The sequence below is a fragment of the Nicotiana attenuata genome, chromosome 7 (assembly GCF_001879085.1).
Source record: "Nicotiana attenuata strain UT chromosome 7, NIATTr2, whole genome shotgun sequence".
Classification (NCBI taxonomy): Eukaryota; Viridiplantae; Streptophyta; class Magnoliopsida; order Solanales; family Solanaceae; genus Nicotiana; species Nicotiana attenuata.
The window spans coordinates 84,875,221-84,900,625 of NC_031995.1; the positions used below are offsets into that span (position 1 = coordinate 84,875,221).

At 39.2% G+C, this 25,405-nt stretch overlaps 1 protein-coding gene and 1 pseudogene across 2 annotated transcripts; one reads left to right on the forward strand and one right to left on the reverse strand.

Moving 5' to 3' along the window:
* The window catches only part of LOC109230214, a 135,400-nt pseudogene that overhangs the window by 84,935 nt on the left and 25,060 nt on the right, over nt 1-25,405 (forward strand).
* LOC109229396 (receptor-like protein 12) lies at nt 14,139-18,350 on the reverse strand. Of its 2 annotated transcripts, none has more exons than XM_019394819.1 (2): nt 14,860-18,350; nt 14,139-14,226 (listed from the first exon to the last, which is right to left on the reverse strand). In XM_019394819.1, exons 1-2 carry the CDS (start codon nt 18,114-18,116, stop codon nt 14,223-14,225), a joined length of 3,261 nt encoding a protein of 1,086 aa, XP_019250364.1. In that variant the 5' UTR covers nt 18,117-18,350; the 3' UTR covers nt 14,139-14,222. The 2 variants fall into 2 exon arrangements, with proteins under 2 accessions (XP_019250364.1, XP_019250363.1); XM_019394818.1 differs by lacking the exon at nt 14,139-14,226 and adding an exon at nt 14,603-14,658.

Sequence of the window (25,405 nt, forward strand, 5' to 3'; positions counted from 1 at the left end):
CACAACGGACCTACTGCAACTCCCGGAATTCCATTCCGAACCCTATATCAAAATCTCACCTATCAACTGGAAAATGCCAAAATTCCAAATTTCGCCAATTCAAGCCTAAATCTACTACGAACCTCCAAAATACGTTCCGATCACACTCCTAAGTCCCAAATCACCCCCGGAGCTATCCGAATCATCAGAATTTACATCCGAGCCCTATTTCACATAAGTCAACATCCGGTTGACTTTTCCAACTTAAGCTTTCTCAAAAGAGACTAAGTGTCTCAAACCTTACCAAAACCTCTCCGAACCTGAGTCAACCAACCCGATAACACATAATACAGCTGAACAAGACAATAAGAAATAGAAATGGGGAAAACGGAGCGGTAACTCATGAAACGACCGGCCGGGTCATTACATCCTCCCCCTCTTAAACAAAAGTTTGTCCTTGAATGAGTCAAGAAACATACCTGAAGCCTCGAATATCTGAGGATATCTGCTCCGCATCTCCCGCTCGGTCTCCCAGGTAGCCTCCTCCACGGGCCGACCTCTCCACTGCACTTTCACTGAAGCTATATACTTTGACCTCAACTTTCGAACCTGTCGCTCCAAAATAGCTACTGGCTCCACATCATAAGTCAAATCATCATCTAACTGAACCGTGCTGAAGTCCAAAACATGAGACGGATCCCCACTATACTTTCGGAGCATAGAAACATGAAATACCGGATGCACACTCGATAGGCTGGGTGGCAATGCAAGCTCATAAGCCACCTCCCCAATCCTCCGAAGCACCTCAAAAGGCCCAATGAACCGAGGACTCAATTTACCTTTCTTCCCAAATCTCATAATACCCTTCATGGGTGAAACCTTCAACAGAACCTTCTCACCAACCATGTAGGACACATCCCGAACCTTCCTGTCAGCATAACTCTTTTGTCTCGACTGCGCTGTACGAAGCCTCTCCTGAATCACCTTCACCTTGTCTAAGGCATCCTGCACTAAGTCTGTACCCAATAGCCTAGCCTCACCCGGCTTAAACCAACCAACTGGAGATCTATACCGCCTCCCATACAAAGCCTCATATGGAGCCATCTGAATACTCGATTGGTAACTGTTGTTATAAGCAAACTCTGCAAGCGGTAGAAATTGATCCCATGACCCTCCAAAATCAATGACACAAGCGCGCAACATGTCCTCCAATATCTGAATAGTGCGCTCGGACTGCCCATCCATCTAAGGGTGAAAAGCTGTGTTCAACTCAACCTGAGTACCCAACTCTCGCTGTACAGACCTCCAAAACTGTGAAGTAAACTGAGTGCCCCTATCTGAAATGATAGATACTGGGACACCATGCAAACGAACAATCTCCCGGATATAGATCTATGCCAACCGCTCTGAAGAATAAGTAGTACACACAGGAATGAAGTGCACGGACTTGGTCAGCCGATCCACAATCACCCAAATGGCATCGAACTTCTTCAAAGTTCGTGGGAGCCCAACTACAAAGTCCATGGTGATCCGCTCCCACTTCCTCTCTGGAATATCCATCCGCTGAAGCAAGCCACCCAGTCTCTGATGCTCATATTTCACCTGCTGACAATTGAGACACCGAGCTACAAATCCCACAATGTCCTTCTTCATTCTTCGCCACCAATAGTGCTGTCTCAGATCCTGATACATCTTCGCGGCACCCGGATGAATGGAATACCGCGAGCTATGGGCCTCCTCCAGAATCAACTCCCGAAGCCCATCTACATTGGGCACACATATCCGGCCCTGCATCCTCAACACCCCATCATCACCAATGGTCACATCTCTGGCATCATCGTGCTGAACTCTATCCCTAAGGACAAGAAAATGGGGATCATCATACTGGCGCTCTCTAATGCGATCAAATAAGGAAGACCGAGAAATCACACAAGCCAATACCCGACTGGGCTCCAAAATATCCAACCTCACGAACCGATTGGCCAAGGCCTGAACATCCACTGCAAGAGATCTCTCCCCAACTGGAATATATGCCAAACTCCCCATACACACTGCCTTTCGGCTCACACATCGGCCACCACATTGGCCTTCCCCGGATGGTACAAAATAGTAATATCATAATCCTTTAGCAATTCCAACCATCTCTGCTGCCTCAAATTGAGATCCTTCTGCTTGAACAAGTGCTGGAGGTTACGATGATCAGTAAACACCTCACAAGACACACCATACAAGTAATGCCTCCAAATCTTCAATGCGTGAACAATGGCAGCCAACTCTAAATCATGAACAGAGTAGTTCTTCTCATGGGGCTTCAATTGAAGAGAAGCATAAGCAATAACTCTACCCTCCTGCATCAACACACACCCAATACCAACTCTTGAAGCATCACAATACACGATATATGAACCTGAAGCTGATGGCAAAACTAACACTGGAGTTGTGGTCAAGGCAGCCTTGAGCTTCTGAAAGCTCTCCTCACACTCATCCGACCACCTGAATAAAGCACCCTTCTGAGTCAACTTGGTCAAGGGCGATGCGATAGATGAAAATCCCTGAACACACCGGCGGTAATAACCTGCCAAACCAAGAAACTACGAATCTCTGTAGCTGAGGACGGTCTAGGCCAACTCTGAACCGCTTCTATCTTCTTTGGATCGACCTGAATACCCTCACTGGACACCATGTGCCCCAAGAAGGCCACTGAACTGAGCCAAAACTCACACTTGGAGAACTTTGCATAAAGCTTCTCCTCCCTCAATCTCTGCAACACAACTCTCAAATGCTCCGCGTGCTCCTCCTGACTACGCGAATACACCAGAATATCATCAATGAAAACTATGACAAATGAGTCGAGATAAGGCCGGAACACGTTGTTCATCAAATGCATGAACGTTGCTGGGGCATTGGTCAGCCCAAAAGACATCACTAAGAACTCATAATGACCATAACGGGTCCTGAAAGCTATCTTGAGAATATCCGAGTCCCTGATCTTCAACTGGTGATAACCTGAACAGAGATCAATCTTGGAGAACACTCTTGCTCCCTGAAGCTGGTCAAACAAATCATCAATGCGAGGTAGGGGATACTTGTTCTTAATTGTAACCTTGTTCAACTTCCTGTAATCAATGCACATCCTCATCGTGCCATCCTTCTTCTTCACAAATAGGACAGGTGCACCCCAAGGCGACACACTAGGCCGAATAAACCCCTTATCAAGGAGTTCCTGAAGCTGCTCCTTTAACTCCTTCAACTCCGCTGGTGCCATACGGTACAGTGGAATAGAAATGGGCGGAGTGCCCGGCACCAGATCAATACCAAAATTGATATCCCTGTCTGGTGGCATGCCCGGCATGTCTGCAGGAAATACATCTGGAAAATCTCTCACAACTGGAACAGAATCAATGTTGGGGGTCTCTGCACTGACATCTCTCACAAATGCTAAGTATGAAAGACAACCCTTCCCGACCATACGCTGGGCCTTCAAGAATGAGATTACCCTGTTGGGAACATAATCAGACAGACCTCGCCACTCAATCCGTGGCATACCCGGCATAGCTAACGCCACCGTCTTGGCATGACAGTCCAGAATATCCCGGTACGGAGATAACAAATCCATGCCCAATATCACATCAAAGTCTACCATACATAACAACAGAAGATCCACTCGGGTCTCCGGACCCCCAATAGACACAACACACGATCGGTATACACGGTCTACCACAACAGTATCGCCCACCGGAGTAGAGACATGAACAGAAGAAATGAGAGACTCACAGGGCGTATCCAAATAATGGGCAAAATAAAATGACACATAAGAGAATGTAGAGCCAGGATCAAATAACACAGAGGCATCTCTGCGGCAGACTGAGATAATACCTGTAATCACCGCATCTGAAGCAACAGCATCAGGTCTAGCTGGAAGTGAACGGGCCTGACCACCACCTGATTGACCTCCCCCTCTAGGGCGACCCCTAGCTAACTGACCCCCACCCCTAGCTGCCTGAGCGGGTGGTGAAGTAACTGGAGCTGAAGTCGAGGGCTGACCCCTCTGCTGAGACAGACACTCAAGATGACGAGGACACTGCCTCCTCATATGCCCAAACTCTCCACACTTGTAACAACTCCCCGGTGATGGAGACGGGGACTGAAAGGAACCCCTAGCCCCGGGATGACTAGCAGATGCACCTGGCATAGAAGAGCCCCAAACTGATGGAGCACGGGAAGAACTCTAGGCTGGAAGGGCACTAAGTGATGAATGTCCCTGATGAGAACTGTGAGACCCATGACCCGACGATGCCCCACGATAACCTGGGCGAGCTGACTGAGCCTGCCTGTATGGACGACCTCTGCCGTGCTAAAACTGACCCCTCGAAGGAGCACCACCATAGCTACCAGATCCCCGAGGCCTCTTGGCCTCCCTCTCCTCTCGCTCCTAGCAACGAACGGACTCGATCTCGCGGGCGATGTCAACAACCTCCTCAAAAGTAGCACCTGACACCCTCTCCTTAGTCATGAGAATCCGAAGTTGATATGTGAGGCCATCAACGAACCTCCTGATCCTCTCTCAATCCGTGTGAACCAACCAGATAGCATGGCGAGATAACTCGGAGAACCTCATCTCGTACTATGTAACAGTCATATCCCCCTGTCGCAACTGCTCGAACTGCCTATGCAGCTCTTTCCTACGGGACTATGGCACATATTTCTCCAAAAAGAGAGCGAAGAACTACTGCCAAGTAAGAGGTGTCGCACCAATAGGCCTACGCCTCTCATAAGCGTCCCACCAAGTGAAGGCAGCTCCCGTAAATCGAAAAGTCGTGAATGCGACCCCAGTGATCTCCAGAATACCCGCGGTGCGAAGAATCCTATGACATCTATCCAAGAAACCCTGGGCATCCTCGCCCTCTGCACCACTGAAAGTAGGTGGCTGAAGTCTGCCAAACCTCTCCAATATGCGCTGCTCGTCCTCTGGCATAGCTGGAGCTACATAACCCTGAGCAGCTGCCACCGGCTGGGCTAGTGGTGTCTCCAGTGTTTGCAACCCCTGAGCAACCTGATCGTGTGTGCGGGCGGCAGGAGTCTAAGTGCCTCCCCCGGCCTGAGAAGTAGCTGCGGCCATAGTAACTGAGACCGCTTGAGCCAATCCAGTGCACACTGATATAATCTGAGCTAGAGCCTCCTGAAGGCCAGGAATCACAATAGGCACAGCTGGTGCTGCTGGAGCATCCGCAACTGGGACCTGATCCTTAACTGGGGCGGCTGGTGGATCTGCAGGTGCTGCCCTAGCTGTTGTGCGGGCTACACCCCTGCCCCTACCACGGCCTCGACCGCGTCCTCGGCCCCTAGTGGCCCCAACTGGTGGTACTGGTGGTCGTCCATCCTGATCGGTAGCACGTGTCCTCTCCATCTATGAGAGAATAGAATAAAAGAAGTTTAGTATTAGAATCAACAGATTCGCACGACAGGAATTCAAGAATGAGAAGTTTTTCCTAAAGGTTCTGCAGTCTCCCGAGGATAAATACAGATGTCTCCGTACCGATCCGCGAGACTCTACTAAACCGGCTCATGACTCGCGAGACCTATGTAACCTAGGCTCTGATACCAACTTGTCACGGCCCCAAATACCCCGGTCGTGATGGCGCCTATCACAATACTAGGCAAGCCAACCCAAATAATTAACCACAACAAATTCCTTTTAATAAACCATTTTGCTAATACTGATTAAGCTTCAAATTGCAAGAGAAATATTTAAATCACTGAAATGTGTGGAAAGGCAGTATAACAACAAACTAAATACAGCCCAACCATCTGGTGTCACAAGTCTTGAGCCTCTAAATACAACCAGTCCGACTGTCTAATACATGATAAGTCTAAAAATGCGGAAAAACAAGGATAGGAAGGAGGAAAGCAGGGCTGCGGACGCCGTGCAGCTACCTTGCAGTCTCCGATAAGCTCCGAAAATGCTGGGAACCTTCACTCTGCCGCTCGGGCACCTGAATCTGCACACAAGGTGCAGGGAGTAACGTGAGTATGCCAACTCAGTAAGTAACTAAAGTAAATTAGGTCTGAGTGCAGTGACGAGAAGTTAAAAATCATATATAAGAGTATACAACAGAATATCAAGTCAAACTCAACAGTTTCAAAGCCAGTTACTTCGTAAAACTTCAGTTTAAATTGAAATACTTGAAATCATTTACTTAGCAGTTTTCAACAAAGGCTCATTATAAAAGGCAGAGTGAAATCGGCAAATATGTCATAAATGGGCCCCTCGGGCAAGGTATTACTCACAAATATAGCCTCTCGGTCACTCGTGACTCAACTCTCGTCACACAATACTCACACTCAGCACTCAGGCTCAACAATATCTCATATTAGTAATAATCATAATAGTCGCTGCGGCGTGCAGCCCGATCCATAGTTTATAGTCGACTACGCTCACTAGGGGTGTACAGACTCCTGAGGGGCTCCTACAGCCTAAGCGTCATATCTTTGTGGCGCGCAGCCCGATCTAATATATATATATCACTGCGGCGTGCAGCCCGATCAATAATACATACATATAATATTGCTGCGGCGTGCAGCCCGATCAATAATATATATATATATATATATATATATATATATATATAATCCTCACGATTAGGTCCTCAACCTCTCTCAGTCATTAACCTCACGGTCACTCGGGCATAACAATGAAAATCAAGGGAACTTAGCCCAAAAAGTTTTCATATTTTAAGAAGCAGAGTGATAAAAACCAGGTTTAAACAACAAACAGGTAAAATATGGCTGAGGATATGCTCTCAACAGGTCGGCACAAGGCCCCAAACATGGCATACAGCCCATAATATAGTATCAATCTCTAAAATACGTGATATCATAAGATTTCAAATCAATTACGCGGCTTAATAGTCGCTATGGGACGGACCAAATCACAATCCCTACCGGTGCACGCCCATACGCTCGTCACCTAGCATGTGCAACACCTCATTTATCAAATCAATATGAAATACTGGGGTTTAATACCCTTATTCCAGATTTACAATGGTTACTTACCTCAAACCAGATGAAATACTACTCCGCTACGCCTTTACCTCTTGCCTCGGCCTCAACTCGCGTCGAATCTACCCAAAATCAGAATCATAACATTAGAATAAGCTAAGGGAACGAAGCCCATGAAAAAATAATCAAATTATACCAAAAATACCGAAATTGGTCCAACCCGGCCCCCAGGCCCATGTCTCGGAATTCAATAAAGTTTACATCAATAGACTCCTTATCTCCCCACGAGTTCATACATATCAAGAGTATTAAAATCCGACCACAAATGACCCCTCAAACCCTTGCTCAAAGGTCTCCAATATCAAGCCCTAGTTTTCAAATTTTTAACCCTTAATTTCCATAAATTTCCAAGCCAAATCAGTGAAATAACACCATAGAAACGAGTTTAGGATCCAAAAACCTTACCTCTATGAAATCCCCTTGAAATCCTCTTCAAATAGCTCCCCCAAGCTCAAACCCGCATGCAAATGGTGAAGAACAACTCAAAAATCATGAAGGAATTCTTTTATACCTTCGGTCCTAGGTTTTTTGCACCTGCGGCCCAAAATGCACTTTTGCGCTACCACTTTTGCGACCCAAGACACCGCATCTGCGGTTTTCACTTAACGTCCAAGTTCCGCATCTGCGGTTGTTTCCTCGCAACTGCGCTACCGCAGGTGCGCTTCCTTAGACGCTTCTGCGGTTCAAGCTGATCTTCTTCTTGGCTGCATCTGCGGCTGCCTTCGGCTTCTGCGGGCATCGCACCTGCGGCCTCCCAACAGGTGCGGTTATGACAGCAGCGAAAATGCTTCAGCTCTCAAACTCAACTCCAAACTTTCCGTCAATCATTTGAAATCACCCCGAGGCCTCCGGGACCCTAACCAAAAGCGCAAACAAGTCATATACCACCATCCAAACTTATACCAATCTTCAAAACACCTCAAACAACATCGAAACAACCAAAACACATCGGATTCAAGCCTAAGAACTCTAAAACTTCCGAATTCCGCTTTTGATCAAAAAGTCTATCAATCCTCGTTCGAATGACCTGAAATTTTGCACACACATCCTAAATGACCCAACGGACCTACTGCAATTCCCGAAATTCCATTCTGACCCCCATATCAAAATCTCACCTGTCAACCGGAAAATGCCAAAATTCCAATTTCGCCAATTCAAGCCTAAATCTACTACGGACCTCCAAAACACGTTCCGATCACACTCCTAAGTCCCAAATCACCTCCTGAAGCTATCCGAATCATGGAAATTTACATCCGAGCCCTATTTCACATAAGTCAACATCCGGTTAACTTTTCCAAATTAAGCTTTCTCAAATGAGACTAAGTGCCTCAAACCTTACCAAAGCCTTTCCGAACCCGAGCCAACCGACCCGATAACACCTAATACAGCTGAACAAGACAATAAGAAGCAGAAATGGGGAAAACAGAGCGGTAACTCATGAAACGACCGGCCGGGTCGTTACATCCTCCCCCTCTTAAAAAAACGTTCGTCCTCGAACGAGTCATAAAACATACCCGAAGCTTCGAATAAGTGAGGATATCTGCTCCGCATCTCCCGCTCGGTCTCCCAGGTAGCCTCCTCCACTGGCCGACCTCTCCACTACACTTTCACTGAAGCTATACCCTTTGACCTCAACTTTTGAACCTGCTGCTCCAAAATAGTGGCTCCACATCATAAGTCAAATCATCATCTAACTGAACTGTGCTGAAGTCCAAAACATGAGACGGATCCCCAATATACTTCCGGAGCATAGAAACATGAAATACCGGATACACACTCGATAGGTTGGGTGGCAATGCAAGCTCATAACCCACCTCCCCAATCCTCCGAAGCACCTCAAAAGGCCCAATGAACCGAGGACTCCATTTACCTTTCTTCCCAAATCTCATAACACCCTTCATGGGTGAAACCTTCAATAGAACCTTCTCACCAACCATGTAGGACACATCCCGAACCAACCTGTCAACATAACTCTTTTGTCTTGACTGCACTGTACGAAGCCTCTCCTGAATCACCTTCTCCTTGTCTAAAGCATCCTGCACCAAGTTTGTACCCAAAGTCTAGCCTCACCCGGCTCAAACCAACCAACTGGAGATCTACACTGCCTCCCATACAAAGCCTCATATGGAGCCATCTAACTACTCGACTGGTAACTATTGTAATAAGCAAACTTTGTGAGCGGTAGAAACTAATCCCGTGACCCTCCAAAATCAATGACACAAGCGCGCAATATGTCCTCCAAAATCTGAATAGTGCGCTCGGACTGCCCGTCCGTCTGAGGGTGAAAAGCTATGCTCAACTCAACCTGAGTACACAACTCTCGTTGTACAGACCCCCAAAATAGTGAAGTAAACTGAGTGCCCTTATCTGAAATGATGGAAACCGGGACACCATGCGAACAAACAATCTCCCGGATTTAGATCTCTGCCAACCGCTCTGAAGAATAAGTAGTACACATAGGAATGAAGTGCACGGACTTGGTCAGCCGATCCACAATCACCCAAATAGCATCGAACTTCTTCAAAGTCCGTGGAAGCCCACTACAACGTCCATGGTGATCCGCTCCCAGTTCCACTCTGGAATATCCATCCGCTGAAGCAAGCCACCCGGTCTCTGATGCTCATATTTCACCTGTTGACAATTGAGACACCGAGCTACAAATCCCACAATGTCCTTCTTCATTCTCCGCCACCAATAGTGCTGTCTCAGATCCTGATACATCTTCGCGGCAACCGGATGAATGGAATAGCGCGAGTTATGGGCCTCCTCCAGAATCAAATCCCGAAGCCCATCTACATTGGGCACACATATCCGGCCCTGCATCCTCAACACCCCATCATCACCAATGGTCACATCTCTGGCATCATCGTGCTGAACTCTGTCCCTAAGGACAAGCAAATGAGGATCATCATACTGGCGCTCTCTGATGCGATCGAATAAGGAAGACCGAGAAATCACACAAGCGAATACCCGGCTTGGGCTCCGAAATATCCAACCCCACGAACCGATTGGCCAAGGCCTGAACATCCACTGCCAGAGGTCTCTCCCCAACTGGAATATATGCCAAACTCCCCATACTCACTGCCTTTCGGCTCAACGCATCGGCCACCACATTGGCCTTCCCCGGATGGTACAAGATAGTAATATCATAATCCTTTAGAAATTCCAACCATCTCCGCTGCCTCAAACTGAGGTCCTTCTGCTTGAACAAGAGCTGGAGGCTACGATGATCAGTAAACACCTCACAAGACACACCATACAAGCTAAGGGAACGAAGCCCATGCAAAAATAATCAAATTATACCAAAAACCCCGAAATTGGTCCAACCCAACCCGTCTCGGAATTCGATAAAATTTACATCAATAGGCTCCTTATCTCCCCACGAGTTCATACATATCAAGAGTATTAAAATCCGACCACAAATGGCCCCTCAAACCCTTGCTCAAAGGTCTCCAATCTCAAGCTAGTTTTCCAATTTTTAACCCCTAATTTCCATAAATTTCCAAGCCAAATCAGTGAAATAACACCATAGGAACGAGGTTAGGGTCCAAAAACCTTACCTCTATGAAATCCACTTGAAATCCCTCTTCAAATAGCTCCCCCAAGCTCAAACCCGCATGCAAATGGTGAAGAACAACTCAGAAATCGCGAAGAAATTCTTTTATACCTTCTGGCCCAGGTTTTTCGCACCTGCGGCCCAAAATGCGCTTCTGCAGCCCAAGACACCGCATCTGCGGTTTTCACTTAACGTCCAAGTTCCGCATCTGCGGTTGTTTCCTCGCACCTGCGCTACCGCAGATGCGCTTCCTTAGACGCTTCTGCGGTTCCAGCTGATCTTCTTCTTGGCCGCATCTGCGGCTGCCTTCCGCTTCTGCGGGCAGCGCACCTGCGGCCTCCCAACCGCAAGTGCGGTTATGACAACATCAAAAATGCTTCAGCTCTCAAACTCAACTCCAAATCCGTCAATCATCTGAAATCACTCCCAGGCCCCCGGGACCCCAACCAAAAGCGCAAACAAGTCATATACCACCATCCAAACTTATACCAATCTTCAAAACACCTCAAACAACATCGAATCAACCAAAACACATCGGATTCAAGCCTAAGAACTCTAAAACTTCCGAATTCCGCTTTTGATCAAAAAGTCTATCAAACCTCGTCCGAATGACCTGAAATTTTGCACACACATCCAAACGACCCAACGGACGTACTACAACTCTCGGAATTCCATTTCAACCCCTATATCAAAATCTCACCTATCAACCGGAAAACGCCAAAATTTCAAATTCGCCAATTCAAGCCTAAATCTACTACGGACCTCCAAAACACGTTCCGATCACACTCCTAAGTCCCAAATCACCTCACGAAGCTATCCGAATCATCGAAATTTACATCCAAGCCCTATTTCACATAAGTCAATATCCGGTTGACTTTTCCAACTTAAGCTTTCTCATAAGAGACTATGTGTCTCAAACCTTACCAATACCTCTCTGACCCGAGCCAACTGACCCGATAACACCCAATACAGCTGAAAAAGACAATAAGAAGCAGAAATGGGAAAAACACAGCGGTAACTCATGAAACGACCGGCCGAGTCATTATATTTTTCAGCTTATAAGCACTTTACGTTTGACCAAAAATTTTTTATTACTCTATCCCTAATATTATTTCATAATTTCCAAAACGCCCTTGTATAAATAAAACCCTAACCCTCTCCCTACCTTCATTCTTTTACCTTTTTCACATACTTTTCTCGAAACCAACAATTCTGCTGCCAACCTCAAGAAACAATCGTGTTTCTGAAGCTCTTCCATACGTCAAATGCATGTGAAAGCTTTCTAGTTTAGAAACTTCTGGTGCCTGTTTAGCCATGAATTTTTTTTATTTTTCTTCGATTTTTTTTTTAATTTTTTTGAAATCAAATTCAATGAGGATTTGGTTCATTCGACACGTACACGTCATGGGCATCCCGCCTTTCTATGTTCCGTAGACTTGTATGTAACTATTGAGAGTGAAGGAATTCTACATAATGTAAATATTCCGCCCAAGTTTGCTTTTAGTTCAAAACGACCAATATGTAGAATCAGAACAAGTAATTGCTGAGATTCGCGTAGGAATATCCATTTTGAATTTTAAAGAGAAGGTCCGATAACATATTTATTCTGATTCAGACGGAGAAATGCATTGGAGTACCGATGTCTATCATGCACCCGAATTTACCGTTGGCCATAAAATTTCTAATTTTCACTTCAAAATGAATTTTGAAATTTTTCGTAAATTTGAAAAACTCCAAAAAGTTATTTTTCAAAATTTTTACTCAGATCACTCACAAAAATTCAAAAACAACCCAAAATTATATTCAGGCCGAAACAAAACTCAAATTTTCAAATATCAATTTCATTTAAAAAAAAATTCACTTTTTTCGGAATTTTACAATTCTTATGTCCAAACGCTCACTTAATTAATCTTCTTTATTTTAAAAATTTTATTTGCCCTGTGTTATTAAAAGGAACCTGGTAGATGTATTAGTTTTTAGCAAAGAACTAATGTACTTGATGCATAAGTTTTTAGCAAAGTGCCACATATATTAATTATTATATTATAGCTTATGAGTGTATTTTAGCTTATCATAAATTAATTTAAATTCATAAAAAATAATCGTATCTAATTACATTTGTATAAGTAAAAAGAGAAATAAATTATTTTTTACTTGAATTAATTTGGTATCCAAAATCTTGTAAAAATCAGATTTTTATTAATATAAATAACTTTAAGGGCATTTAAGTCACGTAAGCAAAAAAAGTGCTTATCAGCATTTATCTGCCAAATACTGTTTATTATTAGTTTCAACACTTTTATCCAATCACATAACTACTTATTTTTTAAATCAGTTTCAGCAGTTAAAAGTACTTTTCAGCACTTAATGCTTAACATGTACTTTATATCAGCTAAGTCAAACAAGCTCTATACTATAGAATATGAAAAAAGGGAAATTATTGTGAATATTGCTCACTAGAAATTGACTCTACATTTTGTGGAGCAATTTGAGCATTTAATTCAAAATCTTAAATCAATAAGTTAATTAGTCCAGGATCATTACTGAAAAGGTTTTCTCACATTGGCAAAGAGAATAATTGAACGTTGAGACAAAATGGGTTTTGAAGGGTAAATCGATCGCCAATGTTAGGCACCATTTCGGTAACTATCGATAATTTTGCCCATAAACATTCACGAATGTGCTCTACTCCTGTCATGGCGTAACATAGACTATTATGCTTCCATTTTGGTCCATTTCCATATATTCTTTTTAGAACCCTTAGACAAAGAACTTACAGTCACAGACTCACAGGTAATTTTCCATTTCTGTTTATAGCCCTTCTATCGAGTTTCTTTTTTTAGCCATGTTCTGCTTCCCCAATATTTAATGGGAATAAACTGAGTTTCAGATGTTCGATAAAATTCCTGAACCACTGTAATTGGCATATTGAAATTTCTGAAAGGCATAGAAAGAGGCAAGTATAAGAGGCATAATGAAGATTATACTAAGATCATAATTCCAACTGTCCAATCAACTGCACGTCAGATTTCATTAAGATCAACTATGTTTCTATCCCGAATTAGTTAGAGCCGGCTATATAAATCATTTGTATCTATTTGGCCTATTCAAGTTCATAGTGTGTTAGAACTTAGAAGTCCCTGTGGTGGTATAGGTAATCTTGGACAATCCTCACCTTATGAGCTTTACTTTTGGAGTTGAGTTAAGACCAAGGTCCATTTCTTATCATAGTATTCGAGTGACACCGATCCTAATTCATTGTTTATCTGATGTTGGGTCCCCATGTTATATTGTCCACGCTCCAGATGTCCAGTCTTGGAGATGCGGCGGTTTGAGAAGTCCCATGTGTAATTGGTCTCCTCATATGATTTTGCATTGCTCACCTCATGAACTAACTCTTAGGATTGAGTTAGGCCCAAGGTCCATTTCTTATCATCTTATCTAGGTGTATATGTATGAACGAATTAACTGATTTCTCGTAGTTTAACTGTTTTTTGCCTCCATCAACCTACTGCAACCCTTTTACTCTATCCCGGCATGCAAATTAAGGATGAATTATCAATTGTACTTTAAAGATAATAAATGTCTTGAAGAGAGACTTGAATTTGCTTTGATTCAATATCCTATGCTACCTGCAATACAGAATACAAAATGTGCAGAGAGAAAGCTTAAAAATCAAAACTTTTTTTGATATATGACTAATAAAGGTGAAGAAGAGGATGGTGTGGGAGGAGAAGTTATAGGGGATGAATATTATACTAAGGCCATAAATCTCATTCTTCAATCAACTATACTTCAATTCCAAATTAGAAGTCGGCTTCATAAACCTTCTGTATCTATTTTGCTCTAATCAGGTCCATAGTGTGTGTCGAGGTGTACACATCTGGAAGAATTAAATAATCTATCATATTTAAAGTGTTTCAAACGCTCCGTCAACCTACTGCAACCCTTTTACTTTATCCAGGCATGCGACAAATTAAGGACAAATTATGAATTGTACAGAAAAGATAATAAATGACTTGAAGAGAGACTTGAATTTGCTTTGAATCAATATCCTGTGCTACCTGTAATTATATACAGATTATAAATGTGCAAAGAGGAAGCTTAAAAATCAAAACTTTTTGTGTAATATGACTAATAAAGGAGAGGAAGAGGATGGTGTAGGAGGAAAAGAAATAGGGGACGATGACATATGACAAGTGCATTTTGGATCATGTATTGCTATCTTTCTTTGGAAATCTAGTTTACTACAGAAGACACAATACCTTCCAAGAGATGCTTCAGCTTCGAACTCGTCCTCATCTTCAGTGTCATCTGGGGTCTCATCTTCAAAGTGATCCACTGCCACAACCTTCCCAGGGTCATATCTGGTGTAAGTGAACCCAAATCTTGGAAACATCCGTTTAAGCATTCTCTCCAAGTGTTCGTCGCAGTATTTTCTCCCTTGCTTATAAAACAATAGAGGTGCAATGGAGATTGCTGCACCTACTCCGTATCCCACACCCGTGAATATGAACTGCCAATCATAAGAGTCATCTTGAGAAGTTGGTGGTGGTGTCAAATCTGGAGCATTGCTTTCGCAACTGTTGTTGAGAGGGAACCCGCATAGGCCTCTGTTTCCTTTAAAGGAAATTGCTGAGAATGTTTGAAATTGATTACTCGATGGGATTCTTCCATACAATTTGTTAAATGACAAGTTCAGAACTGATAGGAACGTGAGATTTGCAAGCTCTGCAGGGATATCACCAGACAGCTGGTTCTGAGACAGGTCTAGTGATCCAAGCATATGTAGCTTCCCAATTGATTTTGGAATTGGTCCCACAAGTGCATTGTGTGACAGGTTCAGGACATAAAGTGAGCTAAGATCACCAACTGTATCTGGAATCACTCCTTGAAATCTATTTGAAGAGAAATCAATAGATGTGAAGACCCTGAGAATCTTCACAAGCTCCATCTCCATCCCTTTGATGGTTATTGTCACTGTGTCCTGATAGTATAAGTTACTTAGTTGGAGGAACCGAAACTGGATGTGGCGTCCTGACTCGATGTAATCATCTTCAACCATCATTCCTCTCCAATTTGAAAAGCATTCTGCGTTCAACATACCAGTGAAGTTGTTGGAAGCTATATCTATGATCTGGAGATTTTGCCAGCTATTTCCTGTTGGATAACACTCAAGACTCCCAGTGAATAGATTGGAGCGCAAGACTAGGACTCTCAGACTGTATGATTTACTCAACATGCACGGGAAACCGTCAACAAGTCTGTTATTTCCAACATTCAGGACCTCCAGCAACTCACAGTTGGCCAGCGACTTCGGCAGCTTCCCTTCTAAGCTATTCCTACTGAGGTCTAAAGTTTTTAGAGCACAATGAATTGGAAATGAATTTGGTATAACACCATTGAGTCTATTATTCCCTAGATTCAGCACTCCAAGAGTTGTACTATTTTCTAGTAGGCATGGTGGTATTTTTCCCCTCAAAGCATTGCAAGACAAATCAAGAACTTGAAGGTAGCTAGCCTTGCATATGGATTCAGGAATTCTTCCGGTGAGTTCATTATTTGCTACTGAGAAAAAGGAAGCAAGAGCAAGAAAATCACCAATATCTCGTGGGATAGAATTGCTGAAATTATTGTTCGAGTAGTCCACAAAGATGGCAAAAGAAGGTGGAATTGGTAGGTCACCTTTTATACGGTTGGAATGCAAGTCAAAGACTACAAGATTGCTGGAAACATTGTATGGCTGTTCCACGTTCTCCAGCTGATTAAAGGAAAGATTCAGGTGAGTGAGAGCTCCATCACCAATTCCCCAAATCCAATTTGGTATTGCCCCCCGTATTTGGTTGTCAGAAAGGTCTAAGTGGATCATCCTTGACTGATTTTGAAGATCAGGAAACTTTTGCAACCGACAAGAAGCTAGTTTCAATAAGCTCAACTGGGGAAAAGTAAACGAGGTTGAATTGCTGCTACTTGTATCAATGGTCAAGTTATTGTAAGAAAGCTCTAGTCTTGTAAGGTTACTGAGCTTCCCAATCAGGTCAAGTTGCACTGTCCCACTAAAGAAGTTTGAAAAAAGTGAGAGAACCTTAAGCCTCTTAACTTCAAATATGGACTTGGGAATCGATCCATTCAGATGGTTGTTGCTCAAATCAATAGTATCCAGCAGAGAGGAGGATGCATTGCGGAATTCTTTGACTTGGCCAACAAATTGATTGCCGTTAAGAAAAAGCTGCTGCAAGGAGGGGAGCTCAAAGATATATGCAGGAAGGATCCCGTTGAGCAAGTTGTTCCCTAGATTTATGTAGACAAGCTCTGAGAGTCCTTCAAAATGAGCTGAAGACACGAGACCAGTTAGACCATTACGAGAAAGGTCTAAGTAGGTGAGTTTCTTGGACCGTTGGAAATATGGGATAGAACCAGTGAAATTGTTCGAGGAGAAATCTACATAAACAAGATTGGTAAGGTTTGCTATTGTGGAAGGTATTGATCCACTGAAACTGCAATTGGAGAGCTCTAACCTAGACAAGTTATGAAGGTTTGAAATGGATTCTGGTAATGAACTAGAAACGTTGGTGTAGCTTAGTATTATCGTCCTCAAAGATCCATGTAGTGGAAAATTTGGAATTCTGCCACTAAGCAACTTATTATTTGACAAGGCTAAAGTCTCTAGAGCTTTTACCTGAAAGATCTTTTCAGGAAATACTCCCTGAAGATTACAAGAACCGATGGTCAATGTAGTCAAGTTTGTGAAATTGGCAAAATATTCAGGAACTGTGGTAGAGAGATTATTCTGGTCAAGATGGATGATAGAAAGAAATTGAAGATTGGAAAGTGATTCATCAATGGGGCCTGAAATTCGACAAGTACGCAAGCTCAAGACTGTCAAGTTCGGCAAATATGAAGACAAAGATTGACACCACTCACTCTTCTGAGCTGAAAGATCAACACCATCAAGGTAAAGCTCTCTAAGCTCTGTTGAATTCTCAATGAACTGTTTCAAATTGGGATTCTCTAGTTTTAGAGGTTGAATTCCAGGGAAAAGAGTTGAGAGATCAAGAGTAACTAGCCTTGTTAATCTTGATAACATCATAGGAATTTGCCCAACAAAACCGGCATTCGATAAATTCAGGTACTTCAAGCTCGTTAAGTTGTCTATACCAACTGGTATACCAACATTGAACCTGTTGTAAGCCAAATTTAGCTTCTCAAGATACTGAAGACTGAAAAGAGCACTTGAATTCTCAATTCCACCAGAAATTGCCTCATTATCCAATTCCAAGTTAATCACATGACCAGAGCTATCACACGTCACCCCATCCCATTTGCAACAGTCACTTGTGTTCTTGTTCCAACGTGCCAATTTGTTTGACAAACTAGAGTCATATTGTAGGCTGCCCTTCAACTGCAGCAACAATGATTTTTGATCATCAAGACATTGAGAGGAAACCAACAAAATCTCATTACCTGATAAGATTTGCCAAAAGAGTATCAAGAAAAGCCATAGAAAATGTATAATTCTCATTGCATATAACTTGTATAGACTCCCATAAGACTGAAAAATGAAGTCTTGATAGAATTATAACCCATCAAACTTCTTCTTTTCCACTTTGTAACTTCACCCTTATTCACGTTCTGACTAAAGTAAAGGAGAAGATAGAAAACAGAGTAATTGCAGGGAAGTTTGAAGAAGAGGGAAGAAGAAGAAATGATGCAAGAAATGGTCAAAAGGAAAATAGGAGAACTGCTGGTTGTGTATTGTTTTCTTTTCTACGCGTTTTTTTGTCGGCTTATTTCTTTATTCTTTGGATGACTTTGACGCTACTGGTATCTTATTTGTCTATGTTGAATAAATTAATCATAACCTTGACCTTTTGCATTTGTTTGAATTTATGATTGGGTATTTTCAATAACAACTTATTCCCATCTAATGTTTACACCAAATTATTATGTAAATTATGTGTTTTGATCACAAATCTTTATCTTTTTAATCATAATTAATAATAGATATAATTATTTTTATTTTTAAATATTAATGTTACAATGCGTGGAATAACTTAAACATCGAATACGACTAAGTATTTAGCAATTAGTTTCTACGCTGGGAGTGGGGTTAGCTATTTTCCATTGTAGTCTCTTTGTTAAAATAATCATAGGTGAAATTTCCATGCAGCTCTTTTTCTTCCCCCCTTTTTTTTCCCTTTCGTCCTTTTAATCTTTTTTTTTCTTTCTCTTTTTTCGCTTTGTCTATTTTGCTATTTTATTGTTATTATTGTCTGTCGCCACTGTTTCTTTTTTATCTTTTCTTGAGCTCATGGTCCATTGTAAACAGCCTTTACCTTCTCAAGGTAAGGGTAAGCTTGTGTATATAATATCCTATCCAAACTCCACTTGTGAAATTTACACTAAATATGTTATTGTTGTTAGTGTTGCCTCTTAATCTCTCTTTTGCTTATAAATCAACAAACCCAAAGTAAAGTAGGTTAGCCTAAAAGTCTTAAGGCTCGTTTGATTATTGGGATTGAAAATACTTCCGCTATGAAATTCATTGTTATTTTAATTTTTGTTTTTATTATCGATGTAAATAACACCGATATAATTTTGTATCAAATTCACTATGGGATAACAATCCAAATATTAGTTATTCCTAGATAAAACAAGTAAGATATCACTCTTCTACCGATTAAAATTAGAAATAAAAGTTTATCCAATTTATCTAGTTTAAAATTGAAGACGTGTTTAGATTCTACATTGTATATCTCATTTGTAATGCAAGAACCAAACAAATAATAAATACTAAAAATTTCCAGAGATTATTATATTTCAATAATATAATTTCGACATTATAACCTCAATATTATTTTATCCGCAAACCAAATGATCGCTTACTGGTGGATTTGAAATTTTACTCAGCAACCGCTTGCCTACGTTCTCTAGCAAAATTGATTATTTTTGCCAATTATGAATTTCCATTTTCATTTTTTAACTAAAGGGGAAAAAACAGAAAATTAGTAAGTAACAAGTCAAAATAATTGGTAGACAAATGTAGAAATTTTAAACTTAAGCGAATGGAATTAGCTCTAACTGGGACTACTATGAAAAAGTGTAACTTGTTGGTATAATGTATTTTCGTTTTCCCTTTTGATAAAAAAAACAATAATAGTATAAAAGATTAAATTGAGAAAAGCAGTAAAATTATACTCCCTCCGTTCCAATTTATGTGAACCTGTTTGACTGGGCACGGAGTTTAAGAAAAAATGAAGACTTTTGGAATTTGTGGTCCTAAACAAATCAAAAAGGGACCCAGAGTCTTTATGTGGTTATAAAAGCTTTTCATTAAGGGTAAAATTGTAAGTTTAAGCTTTTTTTTTCAAATTTAAAAAGGAGTGATTCTTTTTGGAACGGACCAAAAAGGAAATAGGTTCACATGAATTGGAACGGAGCGAGTAATAAGTATATGTATATATATATATATATATATATAGAGAGAGAGAGAACGAAACGGACCGGAGAAATCGGAAGTCGTTGATACAATTAAAGAAGATTTGTTAGTAGAAAACACATATTAAAAATAAAAAGTGAAACTGCATTTGCAAATCCATTTCTGTAGTAATTGCCAGTCTGCCAGCCATCTTCTTTAGAAAAATCTGGTCAACTATATGGACTTAAAAAATGTTTCCACGCAAAATATATCTTGTCAGTTCTGAATTGTCAAAAGTGAATTTCACTTGTATTAAAATAAAGATTTAAAGTTACATATACGGATTGTTACACAAATCAATTATAGCAAATTATTCATCCTCATTTCATATCTAGGTTTAATGTTTTATACTTTTTCATGTAAGAAATTTCTACACTATTAAGTTAGTTAAAGGTAATAATAGCATTACCAGACGTACATACAAAGTACTGTGTACTTAAGCACCCATTGTTTTGACCGTATTTTTATATAGGAGATTAGTATTAATATAAGAAAAAACTGACTGAGTTCCCCTTTGTGATTAGTAGCAATTATAAATTACAGGTGATTGTCCATAGCAAATATGTTCGATCAATTGGTGGATCTGAAAAATAATATGGGCAACAATTGCTTAAACTACTTTAATACAGAGTTAATGCATACTATAATTTAAAGCTTTTCTGGTTTCTTTAACCACATCACTATATTCAGTTACCTGCCGTGGACTTTTAAATAACTTGTTATTGTGTAGACAAATTTCACGTCGCTACCATATATATATATATATATATGAACTTAAGTTGTTAAATAAGTTATAAACTTAATTAATTCGGGAAAAAAAATGCTAGCTACCAAAGTGGGAAATGATAATCACAAACACTTCGTACACATCCGTTGCAATTTAATTATGTTGTTAGCTGAGATAAATTGAATAAGTCCACTTATTATCATTATTATAAGAATAAACTATATATGTTTGATTGGATTCTAACTAACTTACAATAATTTGATTAAATAACTATATATTATGATTATAGACTAAAAGTACAAATTGTGTTCTACCAAACATGCTCCAAGTAAGATGTAGTGGAAAAAATTGAATTTGATAGGTGTCGTAGAGAGTGGGTTGTTATGATTTTGAGTAAAATTCTTGAAATGATCTTTTTTCTTGAAATGATCTTAATTTAAACTTCCTACATCATTTGGTCATTAGTTTAACAATCTAGCTATTTGCAGGTATTTTTGTGAACGAATTTTGTGCTTACCTAATTAACAGAAGAACTTAATTGGGTAACACTACCTATGAGGAGGTCATTAAATCGAAATAATATTATAATTTGAATTGATTTCATACTACTCATCGAACTGTCTTACACAAACTGATAGAAACAAACCAAAAATGTAAAAGTAAAAGGTGGGTTTTTGAATCTATCTAACTTTTGGTAGATAGAGTTACTAATAGATATTTATGATAATGAAAATTTTCAAATAGTTATGGTGCCGCAAACTGATTCGAGCACCACCATTACAGGAAAAAGAAAACATAAAAAATATATATTATATTAAAAGGAGGATAGTGAAGCATGAGATTCAGCCAAGTGGTTTATTGAGAATATGACACTTGGCGCTTTTAAGACAAAATCTAAATAAATTTAAGACAAGATCTAAATAAATTTTAAGACAAAATCTAATGAGAATCTATACAAAAATTTTGAATTGATAATGGGAAGATAAAATACTTATGTTTTTTTTCCTTAAAACTAATCAACGAGATTTCCAAATGTTAAGCTGTAGGAAAAATTCAAAATTATAATTTAGTTTTAATACGAAAGTATTTTGATTATATGAAAAATTCAAAATGGAGAAAACTAAGTACAATATTACAATAGAAAAATATATAATAATGGAATAGAGATAATATGAGGATATCAATACTTTAATAAATATAATAAACTACGTAAGTAATAAAAAATTATATTATTGATAAATTTGGAAAACTAAAAATTATGAACAATAAATAAATTTTAAAAATAATTTATCAGAAGTAAGAAATATTTATGCTATACTAAAAGGAATAGTGGATAATGATATTAAGCAAAGTGTGCTAATAAAATATAATATTATTAATACAGTAATAATACTAAATAATAGATATTATGATAAAGCAAAATAAAAAACAAAAAAAAGTTATACGATGAATATTTATTTTTCTTTAATTTCATATATATTTTATTAATAAAATCATGTACTAAGAAGTAGGATGACAGTGGTAACTATATTAATGTGATATTAATATATTAAAATATAAATCATAGTTTAAAATAATTAACATTCTTTAGTACCGATCTCGCATGCGCGGGTATTAATATTTATATTTATATTATGTTGAAAGGAGAATAGTCAGTATTGTGATTAAGTCAAGTGGTGCTTTAGAAAAGAAAAAAATATTTGGCACTTTTAGATCAGAAACCTAATAAGAATTAGGAAAAATCTAATGAAATCCATATAAAAATTTGATTTCATAATGGAAAGATAAAATATTTTTTTAAAAAAAAAAAAACTAATCAATGAGATTTCTAAATGAATTTGAGCAAAATTACATAAATGAAGGTGACCATCTATCTAAGATAGGTATTTTATGAATGAAATTAATTTGAGTTTTATTTTTCGTATGTTTAGCAACTAGGAATCTTGGAAGGAAACTTTCCAAGTTAGCGGCACTAATTGAATTGAGAATATTAGTAATTTAATGATAAAATAGTAAACTAACGTATCTGCTTACATTTTGGAAGAATCAAAATTATAATTTAATTTAAATATTATAGTGAGTGACAATTTAAATACAAAAGTTTCATTTGCTTATGGTAATGTAATATATAAATAACAATTATTAAAAATATCAGTGGTTTTATGATAAAATAGTAAAGTGACATATCTTTTTATATTTAGGGAAAAATTATAATTACAATTTAGTTTAAATTCGAAAGTATTTCGATTATATGTAAAATTCAAAATGAAAAAGCTAATTATAATATTAGAGTAAAGAAAGATGTACCATGATGGGAATAGAGAATATATCAGAATATTTACACGTTAAATTAATTTTAAAAATAAAATTAATTGAGTAAATAATATACAAGATAGTTTTGAAAAATTTTAAAAAATTAAGGAATCGTGAACAGTAGAATAATATTGTAATAGTAATTTTTAAGAAGTAAGAAATATTTATGTTGTATTAAAAGGAGTAGTGGACAATGATTTTAAGCCAAGTGACGTGTTAATAAAATATTATATTAATAATATAATAATACTAAATGATAGATATTGTAATAAAAAATAAGAAATACAAAGTTATAAGATGAATATATGATTTTTTTTGCTTTAATTTCATATAGATTTAATTAATGAAATATTGTATTAAGAATTAAGATGCAGTTGGAATTCTATTAACTAAATATGATATAGTAAACTAAAAATGCAAATCATAATTTAAACTAATTAATATTCTTAATATTGAGTGCGCGTCGCGCGGGTACTAATACAAGTTGTATAAATTAGAAATACTATTTACAAAAAAGTACAAAAACAAAAATACTGTTTACTGTGTCCTAATATTGAGCCATTAACTATAGCACCGCACTGCCAATAATGAAAACCTACTACATTAATTTTAAGGCAGTAATCATATATTTGAAAGGAATCATTAGGTTTATAAAAAAGGAGTAATGCGATGTATAAAGTATCCCGCATCTATGCAGGGTTCGGGGAAGGGCCACACTTTAAGGTGTGATGTAGACAACCTATCCTAATGAAAGCATTAGTGGCTATTTCCGCGACTAAAATCTGTGACCTATAGATCACATGGAACAACTTTACAATTGCTCCAAGACTTGCTTTCAAATAAAAAAAAGAAAGAAAAAGAAAAATACTTAATTAAAACACATGATGAGGATACTAGACACGGCCACAAATGCGAGATTTGGAACCTATTGGTGAATTCATATATATATATATACTCCCTCAATCCCATTTTGTGTGGCAGACACTCTTTCCTTTTAGGCAGTCCCAAAAACAATGACATCTTTCTATAGTTAGTAACAATTCAACTTTAAGTTTCTGTTTTTACCCTTAATGAGATATCTTTAGCCATACAAATTTTTATGGATTATTTTAGATCACAAGTATCAAAAGTCTTTCTTTATTTGTATAACTCCGTGCCTAGTCAAATACCTTCACATAAAATGGGACGGAGGGAGTAACATTGTTATATATAGTATAGGAATAGGAGTCGTTTGGTAGGAGGTATGAGAATAAAGCCGGATAGGGTGTATTAGTAATACTATATTAGTAATTGTAAATGCCTAATTTTTGCTCTTGACTTTTTCTTTACATTATAATTTTTAGAATTCTTATGTGTGTATTTTTAGGCTTTTAAATTAGATTATGTTAAATAATTTGATATGAGGGTTAGGGGATTGGGTTTAATCATTTTTACAGCCAAATTGGCCCAAATATTGGATCAAAACCGGTGGCCCCACAGCCCAAGACTTGGTCCATATGCTTTGGCCTGGAAGACTTCAAAACTACGTAGTTTTGTTAGTTTACTAAGATCAAATCCTACCCATCCATTTCATCTTGATCCAACAGCTCTCATTCACTCTCTGCCCTAGGTATGTAAAGCCTAAAAATCCCAAAAAAATTCCCCCATTCTCTTATTACTCTCCCCCTTTCTTCTTCTTCTCTCTTCTCTGTCTCCTCTCTGCCGCCTCCACCGGCCGCCGCCCATCTCCACCGGCCGGAAATCGCTGCCGCCAGCGGACCACATCAAATCAACCCCATTTTTTCACCCCATGCTCTCCTTAACTCCCTCTTTCCGAATCTCCAAGCTAAATTCCCCCAAAACCCCTCAAAATCCACGAATTTTAGATCTAGGAAACCCTAGCCGCCACTTTTTTGCCCATATTCGTGAAGTTCCGACCACCACCACCCTACAATACTTACATCAACGGAAAGAGATCCTCAAGACCTATCTATAGATATCAATCTCAAGATGAAACTCCGACAACTAATTTTCCGCCCGCCGGCCATCCACCCTCTCGCCACTGCCGACCAAAGAATACTCATTTCCTTTTGGTATGACACCAAGTTCATTGAAATAAGTGTTCCATGGTAGGGCAGCCACTTCTTGCATCTTCGACGTCTCCTCGTCGATCGAACAGCTTCAACCACGCTCCTTAGGTATTCCGTCATCTCTTTATTTATTTATTTTTTAGTTGTAATACGTTAGTATATATATATATATATATATATATATATATATATATATATATATATATATATATATATATATATAT